This window comes from Sporobolomyces salmoneus, assembly GCF_050403485.1.
Source record: "Sporobolomyces salmoneus JCM6883 DNA, S_salmoneus_JCM6883_v1_ctg31, whole genome shotgun sequence".
Taxonomy (NCBI): domain Eukaryota; kingdom Fungi; phylum Basidiomycota; class Microbotryomycetes; order Sporidiobolales; family Sporidiobolaceae; genus Sporobolomyces; species Sporobolomyces salmoneus.
Window position 1 is genome coordinate 139,020 of NW_027481132.1, and position 23,758 is coordinate 162,777.

The 23,758-nt window shown below is 50.5% G+C and overlaps 8 protein-coding genes across 8 annotated transcripts; 5 read left to right on the forward strand and 3 right to left on the reverse strand.

Annotated features, from left to right (window-relative positions):
* Positions 1–1,066: 1,066 nt before the first annotated feature.
* On the forward strand, positions 1,067–2,386 carry NTA1 (amidase; the record flags this gene model as incomplete). Its single annotated transcript, XM_076632891.1, has 5 exons — positions 1,067–1,164; positions 1,232–1,284; positions 1,383–1,469; positions 1,559–2,194; positions 2,262–2,386. The coding sequence occupies 5 exons, from the start codon at positions 1,067–1,069 to the stop codon at positions 2,384–2,386; spliced, it is 999 nt and encodes a 332-aa protein (XP_076487148.1).
* A 127-nt stretch (positions 2,387–2,513) lies between these two features.
* JCM6883_001882 (NAD(P)H-quinone oxidoreductase) lies at positions 2,514–4,260 on the reverse strand (the record flags this gene model as incomplete). The annotated part of the gene is made up of 10 exons (XM_076632892.1): positions 2,514–2,603; positions 2,671–2,798; positions 2,887–3,076; positions 3,155–3,179; positions 3,241–3,318; positions 3,398–3,637; positions 3,733–3,858; positions 3,963–3,985; positions 4,083–4,191; positions 4,250–4,260. The coding sequence occupies 10 exons, from the start codon at positions 4,258–4,260 to the stop codon at positions 2,514–2,516; spliced, it is 1,020 nt and encodes a 339-aa protein (XP_076487149.1).
* A 570-nt stretch (positions 4,261–4,830) lies between these two features.
* Positions 4,831–8,240, forward strand: JCM6883_001883 (uncharacterized protein; the record flags this gene model as incomplete). The annotated part of the gene is made up of 3 exons (XM_076632893.1): positions 4,831–6,648; positions 6,715–6,796; positions 6,865–8,240. 3 exons carry the CDS (start codon positions 4,831–4,833, stop codon positions 8,238–8,240), a joined length of 3,276 nt encoding a protein of 1,091 aa, XP_076487150.1.
* A 1,002-nt stretch (positions 8,241–9,242) lies between these two features.
* On the forward strand, positions 9,243–10,679 carry JCM6883_001884 (HAD family hydrolase; the record flags this gene model as incomplete). Its single annotated transcript, XM_076632894.1, has 6 exons — positions 9,243–9,444; positions 9,508–9,637; positions 9,705–10,023; positions 10,085–10,299; positions 10,371–10,466; positions 10,535–10,679. The coding sequence occupies 6 exons, from the start codon at positions 9,243–9,245 to the stop codon at positions 10,677–10,679; spliced, it is 1,107 nt and encodes a 368-aa protein (XP_076487151.1).
* A 589-nt stretch (positions 10,680–11,268) lies between these two features.
* Positions 11,269–13,219, forward strand: JCM6883_001885 (uncharacterized protein; the record flags this gene model as incomplete). The annotated part of the gene is made up of 7 exons (XM_076632895.1): positions 11,269–11,516; positions 11,653–11,686; positions 11,769–11,929; positions 12,007–12,727; positions 12,797–12,875; positions 12,946–13,039; positions 13,102–13,219. 7 exons carry the CDS (start codon positions 11,269–11,271, stop codon positions 13,217–13,219), a joined length of 1,455 nt encoding a protein of 484 aa, XP_076487152.1.
* A 602-nt stretch (positions 13,220–13,821) lies between these two features.
* GLO2 (hydroxyacylglutathione hydrolase GLO2) lies at positions 13,822–15,199 on the forward strand (the record flags this gene model as incomplete). The annotated part of the gene is made up of 10 exons (XM_076632896.1): positions 13,822–13,848; positions 13,929–13,964; positions 14,030–14,151; positions 14,216–14,239; positions 14,298–14,355; positions 14,442–14,506; positions 14,579–14,644; positions 14,711–15,003; positions 15,068–15,123; positions 15,188–15,199. 10 exons carry the CDS (start codon positions 13,822–13,824, stop codon positions 15,197–15,199), a joined length of 759 nt encoding a protein of 252 aa, XP_076487153.1.
* A 238-nt stretch (positions 15,200–15,437) lies between these two features.
* Positions 15,438–18,723, reverse strand: JCM6883_001887 (uncharacterized protein; the record flags this gene model as incomplete). The annotated part of the gene is made up of 11 exons (XM_076632897.1): positions 15,438–15,531; positions 15,602–15,766; positions 15,835–16,173; positions 16,239–16,439; positions 16,507–16,647; positions 16,728–16,763; positions 16,833–17,066; positions 17,142–17,958; positions 18,006–18,273; positions 18,361–18,524; positions 18,609–18,723. The coding sequence occupies 11 exons, from the start codon at positions 18,721–18,723 to the stop codon at positions 15,438–15,440; spliced, it is 2,574 nt and encodes an 857-aa protein (XP_076487154.1).
* Positions 18,724–19,169: 446 nt separating this feature from the next.
* Positions 19,170–23,704, reverse strand: GFA1 (glutamine--fructose-6-phosphate transaminase (isomerizing) GFA1; the record flags this gene model as incomplete). The annotated part of the gene is made up of 11 exons (XM_076632898.1): positions 19,170–19,372; positions 19,435–19,517; positions 19,596–19,672; positions 19,920–20,450; positions 20,507–20,796; positions 20,857–21,241; positions 21,304–21,461; positions 21,535–21,635; positions 21,703–21,920; positions 21,981–22,020; positions 23,562–23,704. The coding sequence occupies 11 exons, from the start codon at positions 23,702–23,704 to the stop codon at positions 19,170–19,172; spliced, it is 2,229 nt and encodes a 742-aa protein (XP_076487155.1).
* Positions 23,705–23,758: the final 54 nt, after the last annotated feature.

Consider the following 23,758-nt stretch of genomic DNA (forward strand, 5'->3'; position numbering starts at 1 on the left):
CAACGCCTCGCCCTTCAACCCCATTCCGCTTCCGGTTCCATCTCTTTCCTCGACGCTTTCCTTCTTCCGTTCGTCTCGCTTTCCGTCTCTCCCACCCGACTCAAGGTCACTCTCCCCGCTCGCAATCTCTACGACAATCATCGTCGACACTCCACTCCTCTCTCTGGATACACAACCGCAAGCGATACCCTCTCTCTGTCTTTCGCAACAAAAACCCTCCTCTTCCTCGACACGATTACCCCTCTCTTTCTCGACTACCACGAAAACAAACGCAAATACCCCACTCTCCTCCTCGACTTGACTCTCTCGCCTACTATTCCGGCAATCTCGCAACGAATACCTCATTCCGGTTCTATTTCGTCGGGTTTCTCGTTCGGTTCATTGTGTTTTTCTTTTCGTGTGTTCGTATACGAATGTTGTTGTTCAGCATCCACTACTTCGAGGGGTCTTCGTCGTCGTCTTCGTCTTCTATTTGTCGTATCATCATCCAACTCTTTTTGATTCGGGGGTTAAGGTTGGGTTTGTTAGTTAGCTTAGCCAAAACGAAGGGGGTTTCTCTTCTCTTTCTACGATTGTATGTATATTCCGTCTGTATGGATTCCTTCTTCGTGCTCTCTCTTCTCCCGTTTGATCTTCCTATGACTTGCTGTGCTGTTGTTCCCTTCCCCTCCCTCCTCCTTTTCTTTTTCAACGAGATCGATATTTTGTATTGTATCATACCCCCTCCTCCTACCTCACCTCTCTCTGACGCTTGTCGTTTCACCCTCTTCCCTCTCCCCTCTGCCCTCTCCCCTCTCCCTCAATCCGTTCTTTCCGGTTTCAACGAGTTTTCGTTTTTTCATTTCCTGAATTCAACTTCAGATTTTCCCTCTCACCTCAACTTCTGTCTTCTCTCGTTCTCTCGAGAGTACAGCGAGTGAGGGCGAATCCATTACAGTACTGTCAGAGATTACGCGAAAGAGGCATCCCGTTTCGGACGCTACAGTAAATTGCCCGCGATTTGCCCGTCATCTCCGTTCCCTTTCTTCTCCCTCATCTATCCCTCCTCGCCCTCTCTCAACTCGACATGCCTTCAACCTCACTCCGGATAGCCTGTCTCCAATTAGAACCAGTCTTCAAGAACCCGAATCGATCGATCAAGAGGGCTGAAGAGTTGCTCGAGAAGTGAGTCTTGGATCTCTCTATCGTTTCCTCCTTTGGCGGTGCTGATAGTGGGATCGGGTTGAACTAGGGTCGAGCCGGGGAGTATAGATTTCTTGGTATTACCCGAGATGGCATTCACTGGTCAGTTCAAGACTTCAAGTTCATCTCCGCCGAAGTCGTCGGACGAGGTCAATAACGACGACTGACAAAGAAAGCTCGTTCTGTATGAGACTATGTAGGTTATTGTTTCAAAGATCGAGAAGATATTGCTCCGTTTATTGAGGAAGTACCAGCGGGGAAATCGACGAAATGGGCAATGAAAACTGGTAAACTTCTCTCCCTTGCCTCTTCTCCTCTCGTGCGAGTTCTCGTTCGATCTGACTCCACACCTGTCGTTGTATTTGGGAGAACACAGCGAGAAAGTATAAATGTTACGTTCAAATCGGTGTCCCAACTCTCGAACAACTTCCCTCTTCAACTCAATCCTCCTCTTCCTCTTCTTCTACCTCTCGAGACCTTTACTACAATTCAATCGTCCTCGTCAACCCTCTCGGTCGCGTCGAACTAGTCTATCACAAACATTTCCTCTTCGAAACGGATCAATCCTGGGCTACTCCCGGTCCGAGTTTCCTCACTCATCTACTCGAACTCCCTCCGTCTCATCCCGACTACGTACCTGGCGGCGAGTCAGGGAGGAAGTTCAAGTACAGTCCGGCGATCTGTATGGATTTGAATGCCGAGGCGTTCGATGAGAGACTAGAAAAATTTGAATTGTCGAATTTCGTGAGACGAGAACAGGTCGATCTGGTGGTGGCTAGTAACGCTTGGTTGGATTCCGAGACGAAAGAGGCATTGAAACCGGCGGATATGGAGACGGAGGAAGCGGAGAAAGTCAAGGAACAATTGAGGGAGAAGGAGGAGGTGGAAGAAGGGAGTTGGGAAGAAGTTAGAGGGTTGGTCAGTTATTGGGTTTATAGAATGTCGACAAACTTAGAGGGGGAGGGAACGGGAATGGCTTTCGTCGTGTGTAATAGGATTGGAAGGGAAGGAGGTGAGTCGACTCTCTCGCGATCGAGCTTTTCTTCTTCGATACTGACTCGAATCTCTCTGTCGTGTAGATTCGGTATTCGCAGGTTCAAGCTGTATGATCCAATTAGGAGAACGACCAACCGTGATGAGACATGCTTCGAAGAAGAAAGAAGAACTCATTATAGCTCAAATCCAACTTCCTTCTCGCGATTAGAATCTATCATTCTCTCACTCTGTCTGTCTCATTCTCGGTTTGTAATGTTGTCAAAACAGAAGAAGGATTCATTATTCATATTCATATCTCTAAGTGTACTGTATACTCTGTTTGGAAGACCTTTTTTTCAAGCGTCAATCGTGCAAATGATTTTACCAATGTTTTTCGCTTGTTCCATTTCTTCATGAGCTTCTTTGATATCTTTCCAGTCGTAGACCTACTCGCATCACGAGAAAGGTTCAGTCGAGTTTCCCCCGAAGGAGAGAGACGAAAGCGAGACTAACCTTGTGAATAACGAGATCTAATCCTTCTTCTCCTTTCGCTTTCGCAAACACTTTCCCAAGTGCTTCCTTCGAGAAATCCTGCAACAGTTTCCCTTGATACTCCAGGGTACGGGACCTCAACGTAGTACCTATCGCAGTTCCTCATCGTACTCGAATCAGTAGCTGTCGAAACCAACAAGAGTCTGATAGAGACAAACGAGAACGAGGGGAACTGACCTTCGATTCGTAGTCGCTTGAACAAGATTTGACTCAAATCCAAAGGAGTCTCAGTTTTAGCTCCTCCCATTAAACCTAACAAAACCATTCGACCGTCTCGACCCAAGGACTTCAGGTTCTTCTCCCAGTAAGAGGCACCGATGAAATCGACTAGGACGTCGACTCCTTTGTTATCGGTTAGTTTGAGGACCTGAGGGGCGAGGAAGGAACGAGGGAGGAGTCAGCTTGGACGAAGGAGAAGGAAGGAGAATGGGGTGAGAGGACGGACTTCGTCGGCAAAGTTTTGAGTTTTGCTAAATCACCGAGAGATAGATTAATGCCTGAAGTAAGGGGAGGAGAGAGAAGGGAACGAACTAGTTGACTCCCTTCGCACCGTGTTGTTCGACGAATTTGACTTTCTCATCAGTACCCGCCGTCGCAATCACCAATTCACTGCGAATTCACTCTCTCGGAGAACACATTAGCAATTATGGAAGAGATTAACTATTGTGAACCGAAGAGGACAACTCACGCGCCATAAGCTTTCGCCAACTGAATCGCTGCCAATCCAACCCCGGAAGCACCCGCATGAATCAACGCCGTTTGTCCCTCCTTCAATTCCGAGATCGTGAACAAGGCTTGGTACGCGGTCAACCAGTTTTCGGGAACGGCGGCGGCTTGGATCCAGGAAACATGAGACGGTTTTCGGGTCAGCATCGAGGAAGGGGTTGCGATGTATTCGGCGTAGGCTCCTCCGATTGCGAGTCCGAATCTATACAATCGTGTTCGCAGAGAGGAGTCAGTGTGGAGTGACTGCCGCGGGAAGGAAGAGAATTTGGGCGAGAGAGAGAAAAATGGAAAACTTACACTTCATCTCCAGTTTTGTAATCAGTTTCACCGGCGTCTTCGATCGTACCGCTGAATTCTACTCCGAGGATAGGAGTGGTACCAGGAGGAAGAGGGTATTGTCCTCGTCGTTGCATAATGTCCATTCTATCTCAACGCGGAAAACGAAAACTCACTTTCGAGGTCAGTATTCTCTCTTTCTCGCTAGTCTGGAGTTTCCGCCTTGAAAGGTAAGAGGATCGTTGACTTACCGGTTAAGTCCAAACGCTTTAACCTTTACAAAATCAGACCGAATCGTCAAGCGAGAGAGCGAGTGAGGGTCAGCTCATACGGTCTTCTAAGCGGGAGAGCTTGGAGGAGATAGAACGCACCTTGACAATCACTTTTCCATCTCCTTTCTGTAGAGTAGGTTTCTCATAGTCTCCGAGGAAGAGTCCATCGGCAGAATCGGATTTCCCATCCTTGACTTGAATCGCTTTCCTAGATTCTCGCTCTGAGGATGAGCTACGAGACACGTCGTGAGAGTAGAGTGACTGACATTTGAACCATTGTTTACTTGCGTGCTTTGAGGAGTGAGAGAGAGAGAGGAAGTCGATGACGAGGGAGCGGGAGAGAAGTCCGAATCCGACGAAGTCCGAAAACGCATTGAGTTTCGCAAGCAAGTCTGCTTCGAGCTTGGATTCCCTCGATTCACTTCGATGTCGCGAGAAGTTGTGGAAGTGAAAGATAGAGGCGAATGAAGGTTTCGACAGAGCGGGGCTGGAAAGAGGAGGAGGAGCGTGCTCTAAGGGTGAATGGAGAGCTCGACTGTCGCTACCCAGCGCGTCAGCCTTAGCAGAACACGGTACAATATTTAGAGCGAGTAGTTGAAAGGAGGAAAGCGAAAGTTGTGCGACGCGAAGAGGACACGAAAAGCAAAGTTTCAACTTTTGACCTCTCGCCTCCTCCTCGACTTCTCCAGGAAGAGGTAGAACACACAGTGAGTATCACCTACCACACTCTCTATACCCTCAGCATCTATCGGTGCGCCTCCTGAGTCTCTCCTTCGCCCCCCGAACGGTTTCATTCAACTCGATCTGACTTCCCTCTCTCTCTCCCCAGCTCCCTTTCGAACAGCGTATGAAGCTTACGTTAAACCCACCATCAAGTCACCTAACGCCGTCAACCCTCCACACTCATCTGATCCCTCCTCCGAAACTCCCTACGAATCGACAACTGCCGAAACTTCCTCCGTCGTTCACGAAAGCGAAAAAGGCCCTCAATGAAGTCGGACTCGGTCTCCCGAACCTACTAGCAGCGGACAAGGCGTTGTGGTGGCAGTTCGCGATCGAGGAGGTCGAATGGAATCTCGAATTGGAACAAGCTATCGTGAAATTGAGAGATGGAACAGAGGAGAAATGGGACCTCACTACGGGAGGAGTTACATCGAAGGAGGTCGTGATGGATACAGGCGAAGAAGAAGAAGACGAACTCATGTCGCAAGAACCCCCGAAAGAACCGAAACCATCCTCTTCTTCTTCGTCGTCGTTCAAATCTCGTTGGTCGCCTGAAATCGTCCTCGCTCAACTTCACGACTTCTCCCTCGAGCTTCGATCCGCCTACGAAGATATCACGGCTTCATCTTTCGTCGATTCGACCGTTCCGAGGCTCTCGAACGAAGGAGATTATCAGAAACTCCTGTCACTTTCGGCGGAACCTGCTCTCGAACTCCCGGAGGAATGGACTCGAGGAACGTCTAGCTACTCTCATCTCGTCGACGAGAACTCACTCGATAGAGATGTACACGATCAATCGGATGAAAGAGGAGAACTTGAATCACAACCTCGACACGGACAGTTCAAATCTCGTCGACGTCCGACTCGACTCTCTTCTTTCTTCGACGACGACCCTTTTTCTACCTCGTCCTCTCCTCCTCGATCTCACGACTACCTCTCCCTCGTACACCTCTTGACTCGAATCCGAACCTATCTCCTCGATCTTCTCCCTTTGACGATCTACCCTCGATTGAAGGAAAACGTCGGTCCGAATTACACCCTCTGGAGTATCGATGGCGCGACTTCGTGGTGTAGGAGACGAGCGATCGAAAGGGGTCGTGAAGTTGGAATCATCATTCTCGAACTGTTGGAAGACGAACCTGAAGCAATTCTCGAATCGAATACCCTCTTGTCCGACGACGGCGACTACGAGCTCACTTCAGTCGAGTCTTCGGAAGGATTCGTCGAAGAGAGTGAAGGGGAAGAGAGTTGGGGGATCGAGATTCGAGAATCGAGAGGAGGAGGAAGAGGTCGAAAAGGTGAAGATTCCTCGGATCAATGGAACGATTTCCTCAAGATGGATAAGCAGAGGAACGATAACCCACTCGATAGTATGAGGGAAGATTTCGGGTTGAGGTGTTGGGCCGAAGATGCGATCGAAAGGCAGAGAGCGTTCGAAAGGGAACAATGTTTGAGGAAACCCGAGAAACCGTTCTGGTTGATCGAACCGGAACCTTGGGAAGTTTCAATGTCGCTCGAACAGGAGGAGAGTTCCGATTTTGACGAACCGTTCAGGAATGTCAAGACAAAACTTTCGACTCCTTTCCAATTACCTCGAACTCTCACGGCGACACGATTCGATTCTCCGTCTCCTTCTCCTCGTCCACCTCTCACCTCCCCTCCTCGAGGTGATTCTCCAGATGACGTGACGTTCCTTTCCCTCCCCGAACTCAGTCCCTCCGCGTCCTCGTCCTCATCTTCCGATTACGATCCCGTTTCCGATCCTTCTTCCGAACCCGAATCAATCACGAATTCCAACTTCTTCTACCCTGAGAACTACCTAGGAGAAGACTTCTTACCGAAGAAATTACCGAAGGCGGTCGTTACGGCGAGTTCTACGAGAGGAAAAGAGATGGAACGAGCTCGGGCGCTCCTCCATGCGAAATTGAACGAGATTGCCGGAGTACGTCCCTCGTCGTCTCATCCCCTCCGACGATAATGTGCTGATGTAACGATCGGGATCGTCTAGCTTGAGAAGAAGATGATCGAGTTGCAAGAGTTTTCAGCTGAAGAATTGGGAGATTATGAGGAAAGTCTGGATCAACAACGTCGTGAGTCTCCCTCTCTCTTACTGACACTCACTCACTCATACTCACGACCCGGGTGGACGAGTCGATAGAAATCAAAGAAAAGTACTCACGATCGAATTCTGGACTTCGTTCCCCTGGTGCATCCTCAACTTCTCCTCCTCCAACTCCTCGTCGCAAGACTACCCTTCCCCTCAAAGCTCAACCTCTTCGTCATCAAACTGCCGACAACGTCTTGAGTGGAAGGATCGCTCAAGCTCTCGAGAACCTCCAACAACCTCGAGGAGGTTCCGCCGCGAGAAACCGAAACTCTTCGACTGTTCTCCAAAATATCTTCACCTCACATGAGCAACACGGAGGCGGTAAGAAGAGGAAAGTTTTGTCGACTCCGAAACCGAGGAAACGACAAAAGGTCAATTTGGAAGCGCTTGATAAAGTGACGGCTTTGGAAAGGAGGATTCGTCGAGATTCGTCGACTGGCAGACAAGGACAAGGACAAGGAGGAGGTGGAGGAACTGGGAAGAGACGAGGATCATCGGCGTTGTCGGAGAAGAAGGCGAAAGCGAATGGAGGGAAAGTAGCTGTTGGAGGAACGAAAAGGTTGAAAAAAGGAAAACAACTCAGAAGGGAGGATTCACACCTCGAACTCGAACCGATCACTTCTCCATCTAGGATCCCAGTCTCGGATGCGACGAATCATACTCCAAGCGCTGCGAGACTTTCGCTACTCGAACTCGCTCAACGCCGTCCACCTCCTCCCGTCGTCGTTCAGGAAGATCTCCCTCTTCCTCCTTCTCTTGCTCACGACGATACGACGATGGAATCGAGTCTTTCATATGTCGAAGTGGAGGAGGAGGAGGAGATTGATGAAGTTTTCAGCTCTCATTCGAAAACGTTCGCCGAATTGGAAATGGAAGATGAACTCACCGACACGGATGAAGAGTTTGAACCTGTCGAGATCGATCTCGACGACGCCGACTTCGGAGGCACCCGAGTAGTAGCTACACCTCCTGCCGGTTCAACTTTCCCTCGACCGACTCCATCTTTCGATTCTTCCCTCCCATTCCCTGAACCTGCTCGTCAACCCTCTTCGATCGGCACTTTCCCGCTCTCGGCTACTCGTCACGAACCTTCTCCGCCTGTTCAACCTGTGGCTTCGTCCTCTGCTCCCAATCCACCTTCAACGACGCTTCCAAAGCTCGTCCCCTCTTTCCCCTTTTCGCTCCCGAGTTTCCGTCGTTCGCCTTTCGCAGTTCCACAAATCGATACGAGTCCGACGACGACGTCGCCTTTCTTCAGGTCTGGGCAGTCGAGTTCAGCGCCTTCATCGCCGATGAAATTGAACGGAAGTGTTTCGAAAAGGTCGGGGTTGATTGCCGGAGCAGGAGTTGGAGCGAACGAAGCGAGTGACTCTGCGGAAGAGGGAGAAGGAATGGATCAAGACGAATTGGAACCGAAGCGAGCCTGAGATCACCGGATTTGAGAAAATGAAAACGAAATGTATCGATAGGAATAGGAATCAATCGGGTGAGCCTCAACCCTCATCTTGCGTTCCCCAGCAGCGATTAAATTTGACCTCCTTCTGAGCAACTTGATCAGTAACGCAAAACCCGAGCTTGATCGGAACGAAAAACCTCCCGCCTCTCTCCTTCTGTCAACCTGTTCAAGTTCCCAAGTCTCCTCAGTACGAAAAGGAATAGCACACACCGTCGTAACCGACAGCAACTTTTCACGAACCCTTTCTACCCTTCTGCTGATTCAGTATGTAACTGTAAACGATTTTCGATTTTCGACTGGTCAGTCGTGTTGATTCGACGAGCTGGAAGCCTTGCGAGAGAGAGAGAGAGACGGGGAGTGTCCAGTAATGATGACGCATCGCCGAGTGGTCGGAACGTGTAAGAATGGAGTCGAGGAGGAGAGCTCTGGAGAAAACCTTGGGGACGAGAGGTTTCTTATTTGGGATGCCGTCGCGAGAGCTTTCTTGCTCTGTAGCCACTGAGAACGATTCAGTTCTTCACGGCTGTCGGAGGTTGCGAGGCTCGCCAGTTCCGACTGGAATAAGTGAAATTAAACCAAGCGAGGCGAGCGAAAACTGGAATTTTTAAGAGCGAAAAGTCGATTCCGGCCAATCAACGACTCGGATTCGAACCCCGGCCGACTCGTCTGGAGACCCGCGCTACGTCAGCACCCTCAGTTTTTTTTCTCTTCTCTCGAAGTCGAATGCGTGTCGTTTTCGAGGGTCGTTCATTTTCTCTCTTCTTCTCTTCTCTGCTCTCCCCCATCTTTCAGCTCTCCGTCCTCGCTTCCAACTAGGTGAGCTACAACTCTACAATCTCAGGCTACAGCTCATAGCTGCCTCGCGCCAAGTTAGCTGACCGATGATTTCCGTCTTCTTCCACGAACAGACAAGCAGGTTCCTTCGTCTCTTTTCTCCTTCCAACTACTTCAATACAATAAACACCTATCGATAATGTCTGGATTCCGATCTGCCGTTTCTTCTTTCGGAGCTGCCGACTCTGCTCGTCCTTCTCCCACCGCTTCCCCTTGGGACACTCCCCTCGCTACTCCCTTCGATTCTCCCGCTACTACCCCCGGAGCTTCCCCTCTCGTTCATGCTCACAACAAGAACAAGATCCCGAAAGCGGAAGACATTCACATGATCCTCTCAGATGGTCAGTCTTATCTCCCTCTCTTCTGTGAAGAACCGGAAACTGACTAGCCTGTGATATTAACAGTTGATGGTACTCTCTTCACCGACAAGCACGAGCTTCACCCTACGACTCGTGATGCGATTCACTACATTCGCAAAACTCGTCCTGAAATCCCCATCATCCCTGTCACTGGAAAGCAACTTCCTTCCTGCGGGTGAGTGTCGAATGAGCTAGATTAAGCTCCGTGAAAGGTGCTGATTGTAGAATCTCGAATGCTCCAGTGATCTCGTTCAACAATTAAACATTGAAGAATTCCCCGCCGCTTGCCTTCACGGAGCCATCATCTACGACAAGGACCGCAACATCGAACAAGCTATGGCTCTCGAACCTCACTTCGTCCGAGACGTCTCCCGATTGATGCGCAAGCACAACAAGTCGACTTTCCTTTACGTCGCTGATTCCGTCGCAATGGTCACGAAGGAGGAGAACGGCTCGCAAGATTGGGAGCAAGTCACTCGTGGATTCGACCCTTGTGTCACTGACGAGCGTGAATCCGACTTCATGCAGCAAGTTCTCAAGGGAAAGGCAAAGATCGGAAAAGTGAGTTTTCACAATCTCTTCCTCTTTTCTTCCGTGATTGACGCATATTTCCTCATGTTAGATGTTCCTTCCCATGGACGAGAACGTCGTTCCTGAATACATCGAACTCATCGAGAAATCGTTCCCCGGAGTCGCCTTCAAAATCACCCGTGCTCTTCCTTACATTATCGAGATCGTAGCTGAAGGTGTCGACAAGTCGGCCGCCCTCGCTTTCTTCTGCGCCAAGTTCAACATCAAGCCCCAAAATGTCATCACCTTCGGAGATGGTGAGAACGAGTGAGTTTTCTCTTTCCTGTTCTTACGCACTAAAAAGCCGAAAACTCACTCTTTGTTCTTGTACTTTCCAGCTGCGGTATGTTCGAAGCTTCTGGATACTCGGTTCACATGGCCAACGCTATGGCTAAGCCCCGTGCGACCGCCAAGTACGGAACTGCCTCGAACAAGTTAGTCCTCTTTCCTCTTCTTCTGCCAAAAGAGTCGATTTACTGACTATGTCTTTTACTTTCCACAGCGAGGGAGGTGTAGGACAATTCCTCGACAAGATCTTCCGACCCGAAGTCGCCAAGCCCGATGCTGGACTCGACGTCGAACACCTCAAACAACTCGACCGATCCCTCGCGGCTTCTTCCCCTCTCGCTTCCGGTGTTTACCCTTAAATCGAAGAGAAGGAGAATTCATCCATACCTGTACATAGTCCAACCCTCCCTCTCGTTATATCCCCTCTCGCTTTCATCCCATTCGCCTCTATTCCAAAAAGTGAAAACTTTTATTCTTCGCATGGCCTCGTGTTTACTAGATAGACTTTTCCCTCTTGATTTTTACTCTTTGCGAAATCGCACTGGTTGTTGTCGCATTTCATCAGTAGTGTCCGCTTGAGAGAGCGAGCGGTGAAGAGGAGAGAACTGTTTGCCGACGGTCCGCTAAATTGCGATGTGGTCGCGAGGATCAGCGCCTCTTTCTTCTTCCTTCTTCCTCACACTTTCCAACACGCAAACACCTCGACGTAGAACGGACGCAATCAACCGCAAAAGGCTCTCGACAGGGAGCAGGAATCGTTCAATTTAGATCAACTTCTCGGTGCACCCGTCAACGCGCTCTCATCATCACTCAATCGCGTCTTGAACCCTCAGCACATTTTCGAAGGAATTCATAGTCACCCCCCAGTACCCGACTCGGCCTCTCGTTCCCCTTCCTCCTCCTTTCCCTTCCCCACTCTTCCTCTCCGTCTCTCCCTCTCTCAGAAGAATGTTGAACCGAGAATCTCTCCTCTTCTCGCCAACCCGAGAAGGCGTACCCTCATCGGACGACAATTTCTATGCGAGTGATATCCTGGCGGGACAAGAAGCGTTGGAACAAGAAGCGAGGGAAACTCTACCGTTCGAGTTCAAGGAATGCACGTACGATTTGGGATACATTCGTCAACCGTTGTATGCGTGTTTGACTTGTTTGAATCATGGAGCTGTGTGTGCGGCCTGCTCGATCGCTTGTCATGGGTGAGTTTCACTTTCAGTTTTTCGATTTCGTTTTCTCGGATTCTCGTTTGCTTGCGGATCCTCCAAAGTCCCTTATCTGGCAGAATCGAATACTTCTGAGCATACGCTGACGAACATGCTGAAATGGTGAGGATAGTGAACACGAGCTAGTCGAACTGTTCAACCGTCGAGTGAGTTTTCTCTTCCTAAACTTCATCGCGAAACTCGAGTCCCATTGCGAACAGCAGCTAACTCCATCTCACTATGTGATAGCACTTCCGATGTGATTGTGGGACCGAAAAGATGGGAGCTGGAAGCTGTTGTTCGATCTCTCCTCGGGAAGATTTACCAGTGAATTCGGAAAACAAGTACGATGCGAATTTCAGGGGACAGTTCTGTTTTTGCGGTCAACCTTACGATCCTCATACCGAAACGTGAGTCCTATCCAAACGCTCTCGAACCCTCCGCGCGAGCACGAGAGCTAACATCGCGTTGTTCGAGAGTTTCGCAGAGATTCGATGTATCAATGTCTAGTCTGCGAAGATTGGATCCATCACAAATGTCTCTTCGGCACCCATAGCGACGACAACGCGGCCCCTCTCTCGGAAGACGACTTCGATATGGTCATCTGCGAACGATGCGTGAAAGGGAACGAAGGAGTGAGGAGAATCGCAGAGCGGTACGCGGGGAGGGATCATTCGGGAGTCATGTTGATCGACAAGGAGGAGAGGGTGTTGGGAGTGACTAAGGAGTTCTTGGAGTCGAGGGAGAACGATGCGGGAGAATTAGGATCGGATAAAGAGGATGAAAATGGGAACGAGACGATGTTGGCGCCTAATGTAATTAATGGAGGCGGATCAGGGGCGACAGAGGAGGAACAGAAGGTTGAAGCGCAACAGAGTGAGGCAACAGAGTCGAAGAGGGAGGCAGAAGGAGAAACTGAAGATGAGCGAGCGACGAAGAAGATGAAACTGGACGGATCTTCTCCCCCCTCGTCCCAACCTTCCCTCCAGCCTACTCAGTCCACCTCCACATCGTCCGATATCCCGTCGACTTCCTCAACAGCGGCCACTTCTCAACCGGAACCGGAATCCAGCAGCTCGACTTCGTGCACTGCTCCCTCGATTCTGCCTTCGGACGATACGCCTCTTCGCAAGCTCGAGCGAGAGGGCGGGAGGGTGAATGTTTTTCTCGCGAATGACTGGCAATCACTTTGGTGTCGCTGTCAAGCTGTGAGCTCTTCAGTTCCTGTTTGTTTCGCGCTCTTGACTTGCGCTGATTAACGATATGGGTGGAGACAGTGCCTACCCATGTTCTACGATTTCCCTTACTTGTTGGAAGAGGAGGAAGAGTACGCCCCTCCAGAAGATGAACAAGCTCGTGAGTCGTTCCCGCTTTCTCTCCAGCACCAAGCTACCAATACTGACACGGCCTTGTTGCTTTTCGCTAGACAAATCCACCTTCGATCTCGGCATGGATCACCTGTTGAACAAGATGCCTCGTGCTCAAGCGCTTGATTCGATTCGAGCATTCTCCGGTCTGAGGTACGTCTTTCTGTTCGCTCCGCTCGAAGTGGTCTCGCCCTGACTCTCGATACATCTATCAGTGATCGCATCAAAGATTACTTGCGACCGCTGGCGGATTCTGGCGTGTCGATCACGAAAGAACACATCGAGTCTTTCTTCGCGGAGGAACGGGAACGAAACTCTGCTGGACAGAGGTGATCGGTGGGAACGATGCTCTCTTCTATCGCTCGTAGTATCGTCATTGTTGAATAGGGAACATTGCGATGCACGTTGAGTCGTTTATCGATCCTCCTCGCCCGGAGATTTCGAATTCTCATCTCCAATTCGCGACGTCCTCGTCTCGCTCCACGGTCTCTCAGACGCTGGCGAGACCGTTCGGGTTTTCACACGCTACGTCTGCTGTTCAGACTGGACATCACAAGCTATCGATGATGTCCGGTACCGATTTCAACTCACTGAGCTTCGGCCCGGAGTTCTCGCTTCGCACGATGTCCGCTCGTCCCTTCCTTCAGATCAGACGAAGCATAGTGCGATGTGTCGTGCATGGTGGGTACTACTCCCGCTCGGCACATCCTCTAAAAACCCTGACTTGCCGGATTCTTCCTTGCGAAAGTTTGTGCGATCCTCGTTTGTCTCATGCTCTCTCGCACTCTTCTTCGATCTCGCTCAGCTCTTACTAGATCGTTCTCTACTACTACTCAGTGCGTTCCTGCTTCCCTCTTATATGCCCGATGACGTTAACTCACCTCCATTCGGCTTTCATCTCCCTTACTCTCTGCCTCCTTCGGAACAGGTTGAACATGCGCGTTATTCCTGTACCTTGCCGAGTGAGCTTCCTACTCACACTACCCAGGTAGTCCGAGTCGCTGATCCGCTCCTCCGGTCTCTCCCCACTTCTTGCTAACAGTCTGACAACTACCAATACTTGATCATTGACGAAGCTGTGAGCCTCTCATTGAGCCTCCGAATGCCCTTCAAAGCCGCTCACTCAAAACTGTATCGTGATAGACGCAAAAAACCGCGATTGTCGACCCTTACACTCCCTCGAAACTCGAGACTGCGGCAGAGAAGGAAGAAGTACAGATCGGAGAGTTCTTGTTGACGACTCATGGGCATCACGATCATGCAGGGTGCGTCTAGTTCCGAGTCATCCCAGAGTTGTCCCGGAGCTGATTTTGAGGTGATGTCGCCCAGAGGAAACGAAGAGGTGGTCAAGAAGTAAGCGCTCTTCTGCTCAGTCGTCGGAGTATCGATTGAGTGACAGTATCGTTTCCAGGTATCCGAGAATCAAGGTCTATGCTGGAGGAGCAAACGTTTCTGCCGTAACTGATGTCGTTAGTCGAGTCTCTCTCTCCCATCCTGTCTCGTCGCCTATAACCTGCCGACCATGAGCTCATCCCTGTCTTCCCTGACTCCTCAGCTTAAACACAACGACAAGTTTAAGATTGGAAACCTCGATGTTACAGCTTTGTTCACTCCTTGCCAGTCAGTTTCTCTGCCTGTCTGCACACGAGGGAAATTATCTGAGCTCACTGACACCCATCGCGTATCATACAGTACTCAAGATCATATCTGCTACTTTGTGGAAGACAAGGAAAAGAACCAACGAGCAGTTTTCACTGGGTGAGATTCCGGTCGCCTTCAGATTCTCCTCCTCGAGGCTGATGTCGGTTCCGTTTTCCACGACAGGGATACGTTATTCGTCTCGGGTTGTGGTCGATTCTTCGAAGGAGAACCCCAAGAGATGCACGTAGCTCTCAACGAGAAACTCGCTTCTCTCCCTGACGACACTGTCACCTACGTCGGCCACGAATACACAGCATCCAACGTCGCGTTCTCGAAGAAGATTGAACCTGATAACGAAGCGATTCAGAAATTGGAACAATACTGCAAGGAGAATGAAGTCACGACGGGGAAATTCACGATTGGAGACGAGAAGAAACATAACGTTTTCATGAGGACCGATCAACCCACTGTACAAAGTGAGTCCTCTCCTTCCGTCTCGCGAGAGTATGAACGCTGATTACCGTTCGTGACTCACATCAGAGGCGACGAATACTTCGGATCCGATCAAAGCGATGGGAGTTCTTCGTGAAATGAAGGTCTGTCTTGCCTCGCGTTTGCTCTCATGATCTCCACTGACTCTGATTCGTCTCTTCTCCGCAGAACAAAGGTTGAGCGTGATCATCGTCTGCTGCAATAATGTCAATATCACGCTGTTTTCTCTTTTTGAATCGACTGCGCTATCCGGACTCGAGCGAGAGACTCTCTCAGCGCGAGAACCTGAACCTGTTAGAGAGAAAGAGAGGAGAGAGAGTACTACTATTAACATTCCTTAATCCAAATCAAACTGTAGTCAAGCGAGTATTCCTATTTGTTCCATTCATTGTCAAGCGATTCCAAGTACTATTTCTTTTCACTCCTTTCCACCTTTCCTCTCAAGTTCTTGTTTCGTAGCTCCGAGTTCTCCCTGAATCTGATCGAGTGAAGATTCAAGAGTTTTGTGCGAACTGAAATCAAAGCGCAAATCAGCAACGAGAATCGATCAAGGAGTGATGCAATAGAATTGGCGGAACTCACAGATTCGCTTCGTTGAGGTCGGTTTCAATTGCTTGCACGCGAGCTTGAAGTTGCAAAATCGAGGTGTTCTTGTCTACGAGAGCGTTCTTGACGTCTTCGATAGCTTTTGGAAGTTGTGCAAAAGTCGTCGGAACGTGACCACCTCCCGATGCGACGACGAGGTCACTGTGAACCAACAGAGGCGCTAAAAGTCAGCTCGAGTGAGAGAGCTTCGCAGGCTTCGATTCACTCACGCGATCGCTTCGATGAATCCTTGCTCGTTCGAAAGCTTCGAGACTTGATGAGATTGACGAACGACGTCGTTGACTTTGACCGACAAGAGTTCGAGGGTTTCTTCGAGAGTCGAGGGTGGAGTCGAAGGAGCAGGCGAATCTTTGCTAGGAGGCACGAGGACCTCGAGGAGGTTGCGAGCGAGAGCGAGTGAACGTTCTCGTTCGTTGTTTCGTTGGACGAGAATGAGGTGACGAGTCTTGAAGTCGTCGACGAGGGATTTTGCAGAAGGACCGTCGACAAACGGGATCTTGCACGAGATCGCCGCGTTGACGAGGTCGAGTTGAAGGGACTCGAGAGAGCTAGGCAAATGAGGCCAGACCTAGTCAGTATCGTCCAGAACGAAAGCTGGGAGGGACGAGCTCACTTTTTGACTGTTTGCACTTCTTCACCCCTCGCGCCATACTCCTTCGCATGCTCTTCGCGTTCATTCTTGATTTCTTCTTCAACTTGACGAAGATCCTCTTGAGCGATACGGAGACTTTCTTCGAGGCGAGTGTTCGAGAGGGCGTTAGCTTTTTCTCCATATTCGAGTTCGACTTTGGCCGCAGTGACTTGTTCGAGAAGACTACGACACCGAGCGTCAGAAACTGCCTCAAGGCACATTGAAGAGAGCGGAAGAGACAGGAGCTCACGTTCGGTTTTGGGAGAGCATCGTTTGCAATTGAGTGACTTCGGACGAAAGTGCTTCGAAATCAGCGTCTCGGAGTTCGAGTTGTTGTGCGAGAGTCTCCTTCTCGGTCTCGAGATCGGAAATGTCGTGAGTGAGTGCCGTGCTAGAAGAGGTGAAACCATTGAGAGATGAGAATCGTCAAAACGAATTGCGAAGTGAGAGAAGCGAAATGATCGAGCTTACATTGTTTGTTGATCCGCTTGAAGTAGTTTCGTATCGCTGTGAAAGATTCGCCAACCTCGGTGAGCAACTCGTCGCTAGCTGAGATGAGAGGAAAGATTGACTTACTTGAGTGGATTTCCCGTTCCACCTTGACCTCCTTTCTTCATCTCCTCTACTTGTTGTTGACATTCTTCCAGCTTCCTGCGTAGTTCCGCTTTGTCTTCAGTAGCGTCGTTGCGTTCTCGTACGAGTTCGTCGCGAATCGACTTGAGCTTGACGATTTCTTCTTTCGCTGCCGTGAGCTCCTGAAGCGACTTGGTATCGACGGTAGGAGGTTGACTTTTCGCACGAGGTGCAACTCTGAGACAGAATCGATGAGTGGATTGTCAGCTCTTCTCGAAACTGACAGAGGAAGGCGAAACGAGAAGATCTCACTTTTGAAGCAATTTCGCGAAATGCTTGACTGGGTGAGGTTTGACGAACGTAGGCGTCTTTTGATCGTCTCCTTCTACTTCGATGTCGACGAGAGTCTGGTCATCGAGTTCCATGTCCTGCTCTTCCCCATCTTTCTCAGCTTGCTTGATCTCGCGACGACGTTGAGTAATCTTGCTGCCGGACGGTCGAGAGTTGACATCTTTGACTTTGCTACCTCCTGCTACTGCTCCTCCAGCTCCTCCGGAAACGACGAGAGAAAGGCGAGTCTCTGGCGAGGAAAGTTGAGCGAGAGTGATGGGAGGGTTTCCCTCTTCCGAAGGGGATCCGTCGTGGCGAGGTAGACTAGGGGGAGAGACTTGGTGAGAGAAGCGGGAAGGAGGAGGTTCGGGTCGGCTCGCGAGAAGCTTTGGCGGAATTTGATCTTGGTGTTCTTGTTCATCTTCCTCCAACTCGCTCAATTCTCCAGAGTCATCGGGACCTTTCGCCTCGGGTTTCTGTGCGCTGGGGACATTCTGGTTCTTCTTCTTCGCCATGACTCGCTCCATGAGTGGGGCGGCGTCCTCTTCTCCATCTGATCCGTTCTCATTCTCGTTCAATTCTTCATCGTTCAATTCCGCATCCGAATCAACCTTGCCGCCAGAGATCGTTTCTTCGAGTTCACGAATCTTCTTGATGAGGTCGACTCGTTTGAGTCCGGAGATACCAGGTCCGGCAGGTCCAGTGCGACGGCGAGGTTTCTTCTTCGGTTCGATTTCTTGTCCGGATCCGTTGTTCTCCTTTCCTCCCTCCTTCGTGGCCTTTCCGGAACCATCTCCGGCTGGTTCTTCGACGACGACTTTCGACTTCTTCGCAGGTCGCCAGCACCTTTCGTCGCTCGTTTCTTTCCTTTTCCTCCTTCAGCTTCTTCTTCGTTCTCCTCGGCCTCGTCACTCGCTTGCTTCTCCTTTCCTTTCACGACCTTGGTCTTGACTTCGGGGGTTTGACGTGGAGCGGGAGAACCCGAAGAAGGACCAGCTTTGCTCGCAGCTTGAGATTTCGACGAAGACGGTTTCGGAGTCTCGACGAATCCGGGTTTGACTCCACGTGCGAGGTATTGAGCGGCAGCTTGTTCATCGTCTTGAGCGTCTACCATCTAACGTCGTTCGGCGAGGTCTGTCAGCTATCGATCCCATCTTTATGCGCCTCTCTCTCGCATGGAAAAGAGAAGAAAGAACTCAACTTGTTTCTGTTTCCAACTTTCGATTCCTTTCATTGCATCTTCCGAGATCTTGTTGATCGGTCCACTCGTGTGTACGAGAGCTCCATGTTCGTTGAGGGCCGTTTTCGCGGCTTTGAGAGCTGATTCAGTGAGTTGAGTGAACGCCTCTGGGTGTCGCTCTTTCGCTGTAGAACGCGATCGTGTAGTTGTCAGCACTCCCATCCAGTATTCCTACCGTTCGAGGGAGGAGAAGAGGGGAGGTGGCTCACCAATCTTGAAGACGAGGTCAATTCGAGATCCCTTCCCGCTCTTGATCTGCAACGAGTAGCTAGCTGCCAACAGTTTGTCCTGATGTGGTATCGTGTTCACTTGTGAGGTTGACATGGGTCGGTAAGTAGGTAGAAAGAGAGTGGAAGATGAAGAGAGAGAGAAGAGAAAGAGAGCGCGCTGCAGGAATTGGAGCTTTTCGAAGGTCAAACTTCTCCACCTCTTCCTTCGACTTGTTTGCTTGGAATCTGTAGAGAGTACGATAGATGAGCGTGATAGTACAAGCGAGCGAGAGGAAAACGTCACCGCGGATCTCTACCGGACTTCTCTCTCAATTGAGGAGGGGGTCGAGCGTTTTGCGGGAACTCTAAGGGGAGACAAAGTGAGAGAGAGAGCGAGAGTTTGCGACGTTACAAAACAAGAAAAGACCAGAGAGAGGGGAGAGAGAGCGAGTGGAGTGTCTGTATAGAATGTAGTAAAAAAGAGAGCGGAAGCTGAGAACGAGAGGGGAGAAGGGGGAACAGATTGAAAAAACGAAAAGAGAAATCTAACTACGCAACCTTTTACTCGACGGTGACGGATTTCGCAAGGTTACGAGGCATGTCGACGTTCGTACCTTTACTGACGGCGATGTGGTACGAAAGGAGTTGAAGAGGGATAATGTTGAGGAGACCTTGGAGGGCATCGACCGTCTTCGGGACTCGGATAACGTGACGAGAGTCGTCGATCGAAGTGTCCGTATCGTTTGCGATGATGATCGGTGCACCTGATAGCGGGGGAGGTGAAGTCAGTCGGAGTAGACGAATGGAAGAGAGGTTCGCAACTCACCTTTACGAGCGATGACTTGTTCGAGAGCAGATCGAACCTTGGGGTAGATCGAGTCTTGAGTCATGACGAGGATTACGGGCATACTAGTGAAGCGCAAAGTGTCGAGTCAGTGTCAACAGAAACAGGAAACAGAAAACCCGGAAAAAAAAACTTCAACTTGCGTTTCGTCGATGAGCGCCAACGGCCCGTGTTTGAGTTCACCCGCTAAGATTCCCTCCGAATGCATATAGGTCAGTTCCTACAAGTCGAATGCATATATGTCAGTCTCACGTGCTCGAACCAGGCTCGAGCAGAAGTGCATGTAAGTTAGTCGCTGAGCTCGGTGGTCAAATTCCTCCGGTCAAGCTTCTCTCGTCCCCACCCCCTCAGCTCTTCCACTCACATTCCATCCCCAATACGTTGCCTCTCGCCTCCGTGCCGAACCCCCCATCTTCACTACCTCGCAGTACGGAAGAAGGAAAGACACCGAAAGAAAGAAAACTCACCTTGATCTTGAGGGCCGCTTCGAGGCACGTAGCGTGTTGGTATCCTCGTCCCATGATCAAGAGCGAGGTTTGTTGAGCGAGCATAGGGGCGAGAGCTTGGAATTCACGATCGGCAAGGAGGATTTGACGGATTTGACCGGGAAGGTCGTGGAGACCGTCGATGATAGCGTTGCGACGAGGGGCCATCGAAAGTCGATCTTCCGAGAGTTGAACGGCCATCATGACGAGCGCGATGTATTGAGAGGTGTAAGCCTTGGTCGAAGCGACTCCGATTTCGGGACCGGCGTTGACGTGAATACCGCAGTGAGATTCGCGAGAAATCGTAGAACCGACAACGTTGACAACTCCGACGTTCAAAGCACCACGTTCGAGACAGTATCGCATCGCGAGGATCGTGTCGGCAGTTTCTCCAGATTGAGAGACGAAAACGCAAACGTCGTCTCGGAAGATGGGGGTCTTGCGGTCGAGGAAGTCGGAGGCGAGTTCGACCGAGACAGGGATCTCGGTAAGTTCTTCAAAGATCGAACGAGTCTACGATCAAGGTGAAAGTCAGCGAGAGAACAGGAAAGAAAACGGAAGAAGCCTACAGCCAAACACGAGTGGTACGAGGTACCGCAAGCGACGAATACCATTCGTCGACATCTTCGGATAACGTTGAGGTATGCCTTGAGACCTCCGAGCGTGACGGCGTGAGTGTCAAAGTTGACTCGTCCTCGCATCGTGTTGACGACCGATTCAGGTTGTTCGTAGATCTCTTTCTGCATAAAGTGGTCGAATTGTCCCTTCATGATGGCGGCGAGTTCGATTTCGAGAGTTTCAATCGCACGGATCGTCGAGACGGTTCCATCGTCGCGACGGAGACGGTGAATGTGGAATTCTGCGCCAACAGATCGGATCAGTTTCGTCTCGTCGAGTACTGCTAGCAGGGATGACTCACCTCCTTCAGCGATGTGAGCGATATCGTCATCTTCAAGGTAGAGAACTCGCTTCGTGTGTTCAACGATGGCCGAAGCGTCGGAAGCAATGAAGAATTCGATAGGTTGGGGCATACCGTCGTCGCTCAAGAAAGCCCTCGATTGACTCCTGACGAGTTTACCTTGAGCGGCAGCGGAAGGAACGTTGAGGAGACCAGATCCGGCGCCGTTCGGGTTGGGAGCATCGGCAACAGCCTCGTCGGCGGCTCCAGCGAATTCGACATCGACGAAGTCAACCTTGAGCTTCCTCTCGGTCTTGACTCCGATGAGAACGGGCGATCCACGACGAGCGATGACGACCTCGTCGGGGTAGTGAACCGATTTGAAAACGAATGCGAAAGCTCCCTCCTGTACACCGAAGAGGGAGTGAGTAGGCAAAACATCGACTGGCTGACATAGACAAGACGTACGAGTTCCATGATGACACTCTTGATAAGGGAAGTGAAGGAGATTTGTTTGCCCTTTTGCGAGTCGTAGAGGTATTTCGCGAGAACGGCGGCAACTTCGGTATCGGTATCGGTTTGGAACTTGTATCCTCGCTTCTCGAGGACGAGACGAAGTTCCTTGTCTACAGAGACCATCAAAAGGTTAGCTCGAGCACAACCGAGAAGGAAAAGCAAGAGAAGGAAAGCAAAACTGACAGTTGGTAATGATACCATTGTGGACGACAGTGAACTCCTTCAGGGGGTCACTCATGTGAGGGTGACAGTTGGTAGTCGAAGGAACACCGTGAGTAGCCCATCTGGTCGCTCAAGCAGGTCAGCCTCCGCTGAAAGCAATACGAGTTTAGAGAGAAGAAAGCATTTTACCGAGTGTGAGCAATCGAAGTTTGACTAAGGAAGTTCTTTCCCATATCAACCGAAGCACCATCGACGATTTCCTTCAGCGAAGAGACCTTTCCAACAGACTTGTAGATGAGAGGTTGTCCAGGTTCGTCTCCCTCGACTTCGAGTCCTGCCGAGTCGTAACCTCGGTATTCCATACGTTGGAGACCAGCAAGAAGGGTGTCGAGAACGAAACGGCGATCCTAATAGAGACGAAACAGGTGAGATAACTCGAGGTTGGTTGAAAGAAAGTGAAAACTCACCCGTTCGCAAAGGAAGGAAGCGTAGGCAAAGATACCGCACCTGTTCAACGCAGAATCGTCAGCTACTGTTCACAACGAACTGCTAGCTAGGACCTACATAGTAACGAGAGATCTGCGTGAAAGGGAGAGGAAGAAACGCGAATCGACGTGGTCAGCGAATTCTGGTCAACTCGTCTCGAAAAGTATTGGAGACCAAGTGCAGCAATAACGGTATCCGCTCGTTACCCAATGCCTAAGTGTTCTTCCGGACTCAAGTACAGAACGAGGGCCCTCCCCGTTTCTGCTCACTCCCCGCGTCCATCTGCCGAACGAGTCCCACGAGAGAGTGTATGCTCCAGCTCGTGAATAGTTTACGATGTCTGCCTATCGTTCCAGCTCACTCCTGTCCCAATCTGATACCTAGTCGTCGAGTAATTGATCCTCCCCTCCGACCTAAACCTTTCAAACGCGACCTCCTCGCTCTTTCCTTCCAAGATAAGATACCTTTGCCGTCTTGATCCAACTCAAGCTGCTGTTTTGGCGAATGTCCTTGATCCGACTCGCTCTGGGTAACGAGATCGATCGAATCGAGTTGAGCGACTCCTTTCCAACCCCCTCCCGTCTCGCAGATCCAGACAGATCCACCGGGTTCCGAGTGTCGTAATGTGTCCGCGAATACCGTCCAAGTGAAAGGGATGACTCACGAAAGAGGGGTGGAAGCGGTGTAAGGACAAGAGAGAGAAGAGAAGTGTGAATCACTGGACTCGGAAAAGGGCGAACGAGAGGGTTCGTGCGAGGGAGAAGAATCGAGAGTGGGGTGACTCGTTAACGAAGGTGTGATATGAGAGCGGTGAAATTGAGGGCGAGAGGGTAGGAGAGAGAGAAGGGGGAGAAAGTTATCAAAGGAATTGATTGGGCTCGCGGTCGAAATCAAGATGATTCAACATCTCACCGAGGGCGCGGAGTCGCTTTCTGCTCCTTGCCTACTTGTAGGCTGTCTAATCACCTTCAGAAGCATCTGCCTAGCTCGAAAAACGATGTTCCCTGTTCCAGTCGGCTTGCTTTCCGCTTCGTCGAGGCAATCCGAGTCACTCTCTCTCGGAGTCTCCTTCTGTGGCTAGATCGTACTCAATCTAGCAGATCCGAAGCTCGCAAGTCGCTCCTAATCATGGGAGGAGGGTATCAACACGCGACGTGCCTCGGAGCGGCTTTGAAGATCAAGGTGAGATTTCTTTCTTTCGGTGTCTTTCCTTCTTCCGTACTGCGAGGTAGTGAAGATGGGGGGTTCGGCACGGAGGCGAGAGGCAACGTATTGGGGATGGAATGTGAGTGGAAGAGCTGAGGGGGTGGGGACGAGAGAAGCTTGACCGGAGGAATTTGACCACCGAGCTCAGCGACTAACTTACATGCACTTCTGCTCGAGCCTGGTTCGAGCACGTGAGACTGACATATATGCATTCGACTTGTAGGAACTGACCTATATGCATTCGGAGGGAATCTTAGCGGGTGAACTCAAACACGGGCCGTTGGCGCTCATCGACGAAACGCAAGTTGAAGTTTTTTTTTCCGGGTTTTCTGTTTCCTGTTTCTGTTGGCACTGACTCGACACTTTGCGCTTCACTAGTATGCCCGTAATCCTCGTCATGACTCAAGATTCGATCTATCCCAAGCACTATGCGAACCAAGTGTTGCAAAGTCCTCCGAACGAATCCTACTCTCAATGCGCAACATTTCGGGTCCTTCATCGAGTCGATCCAATCACTCCTTTATCTTGACGAAGAGGACGCCGAGTGAATCAC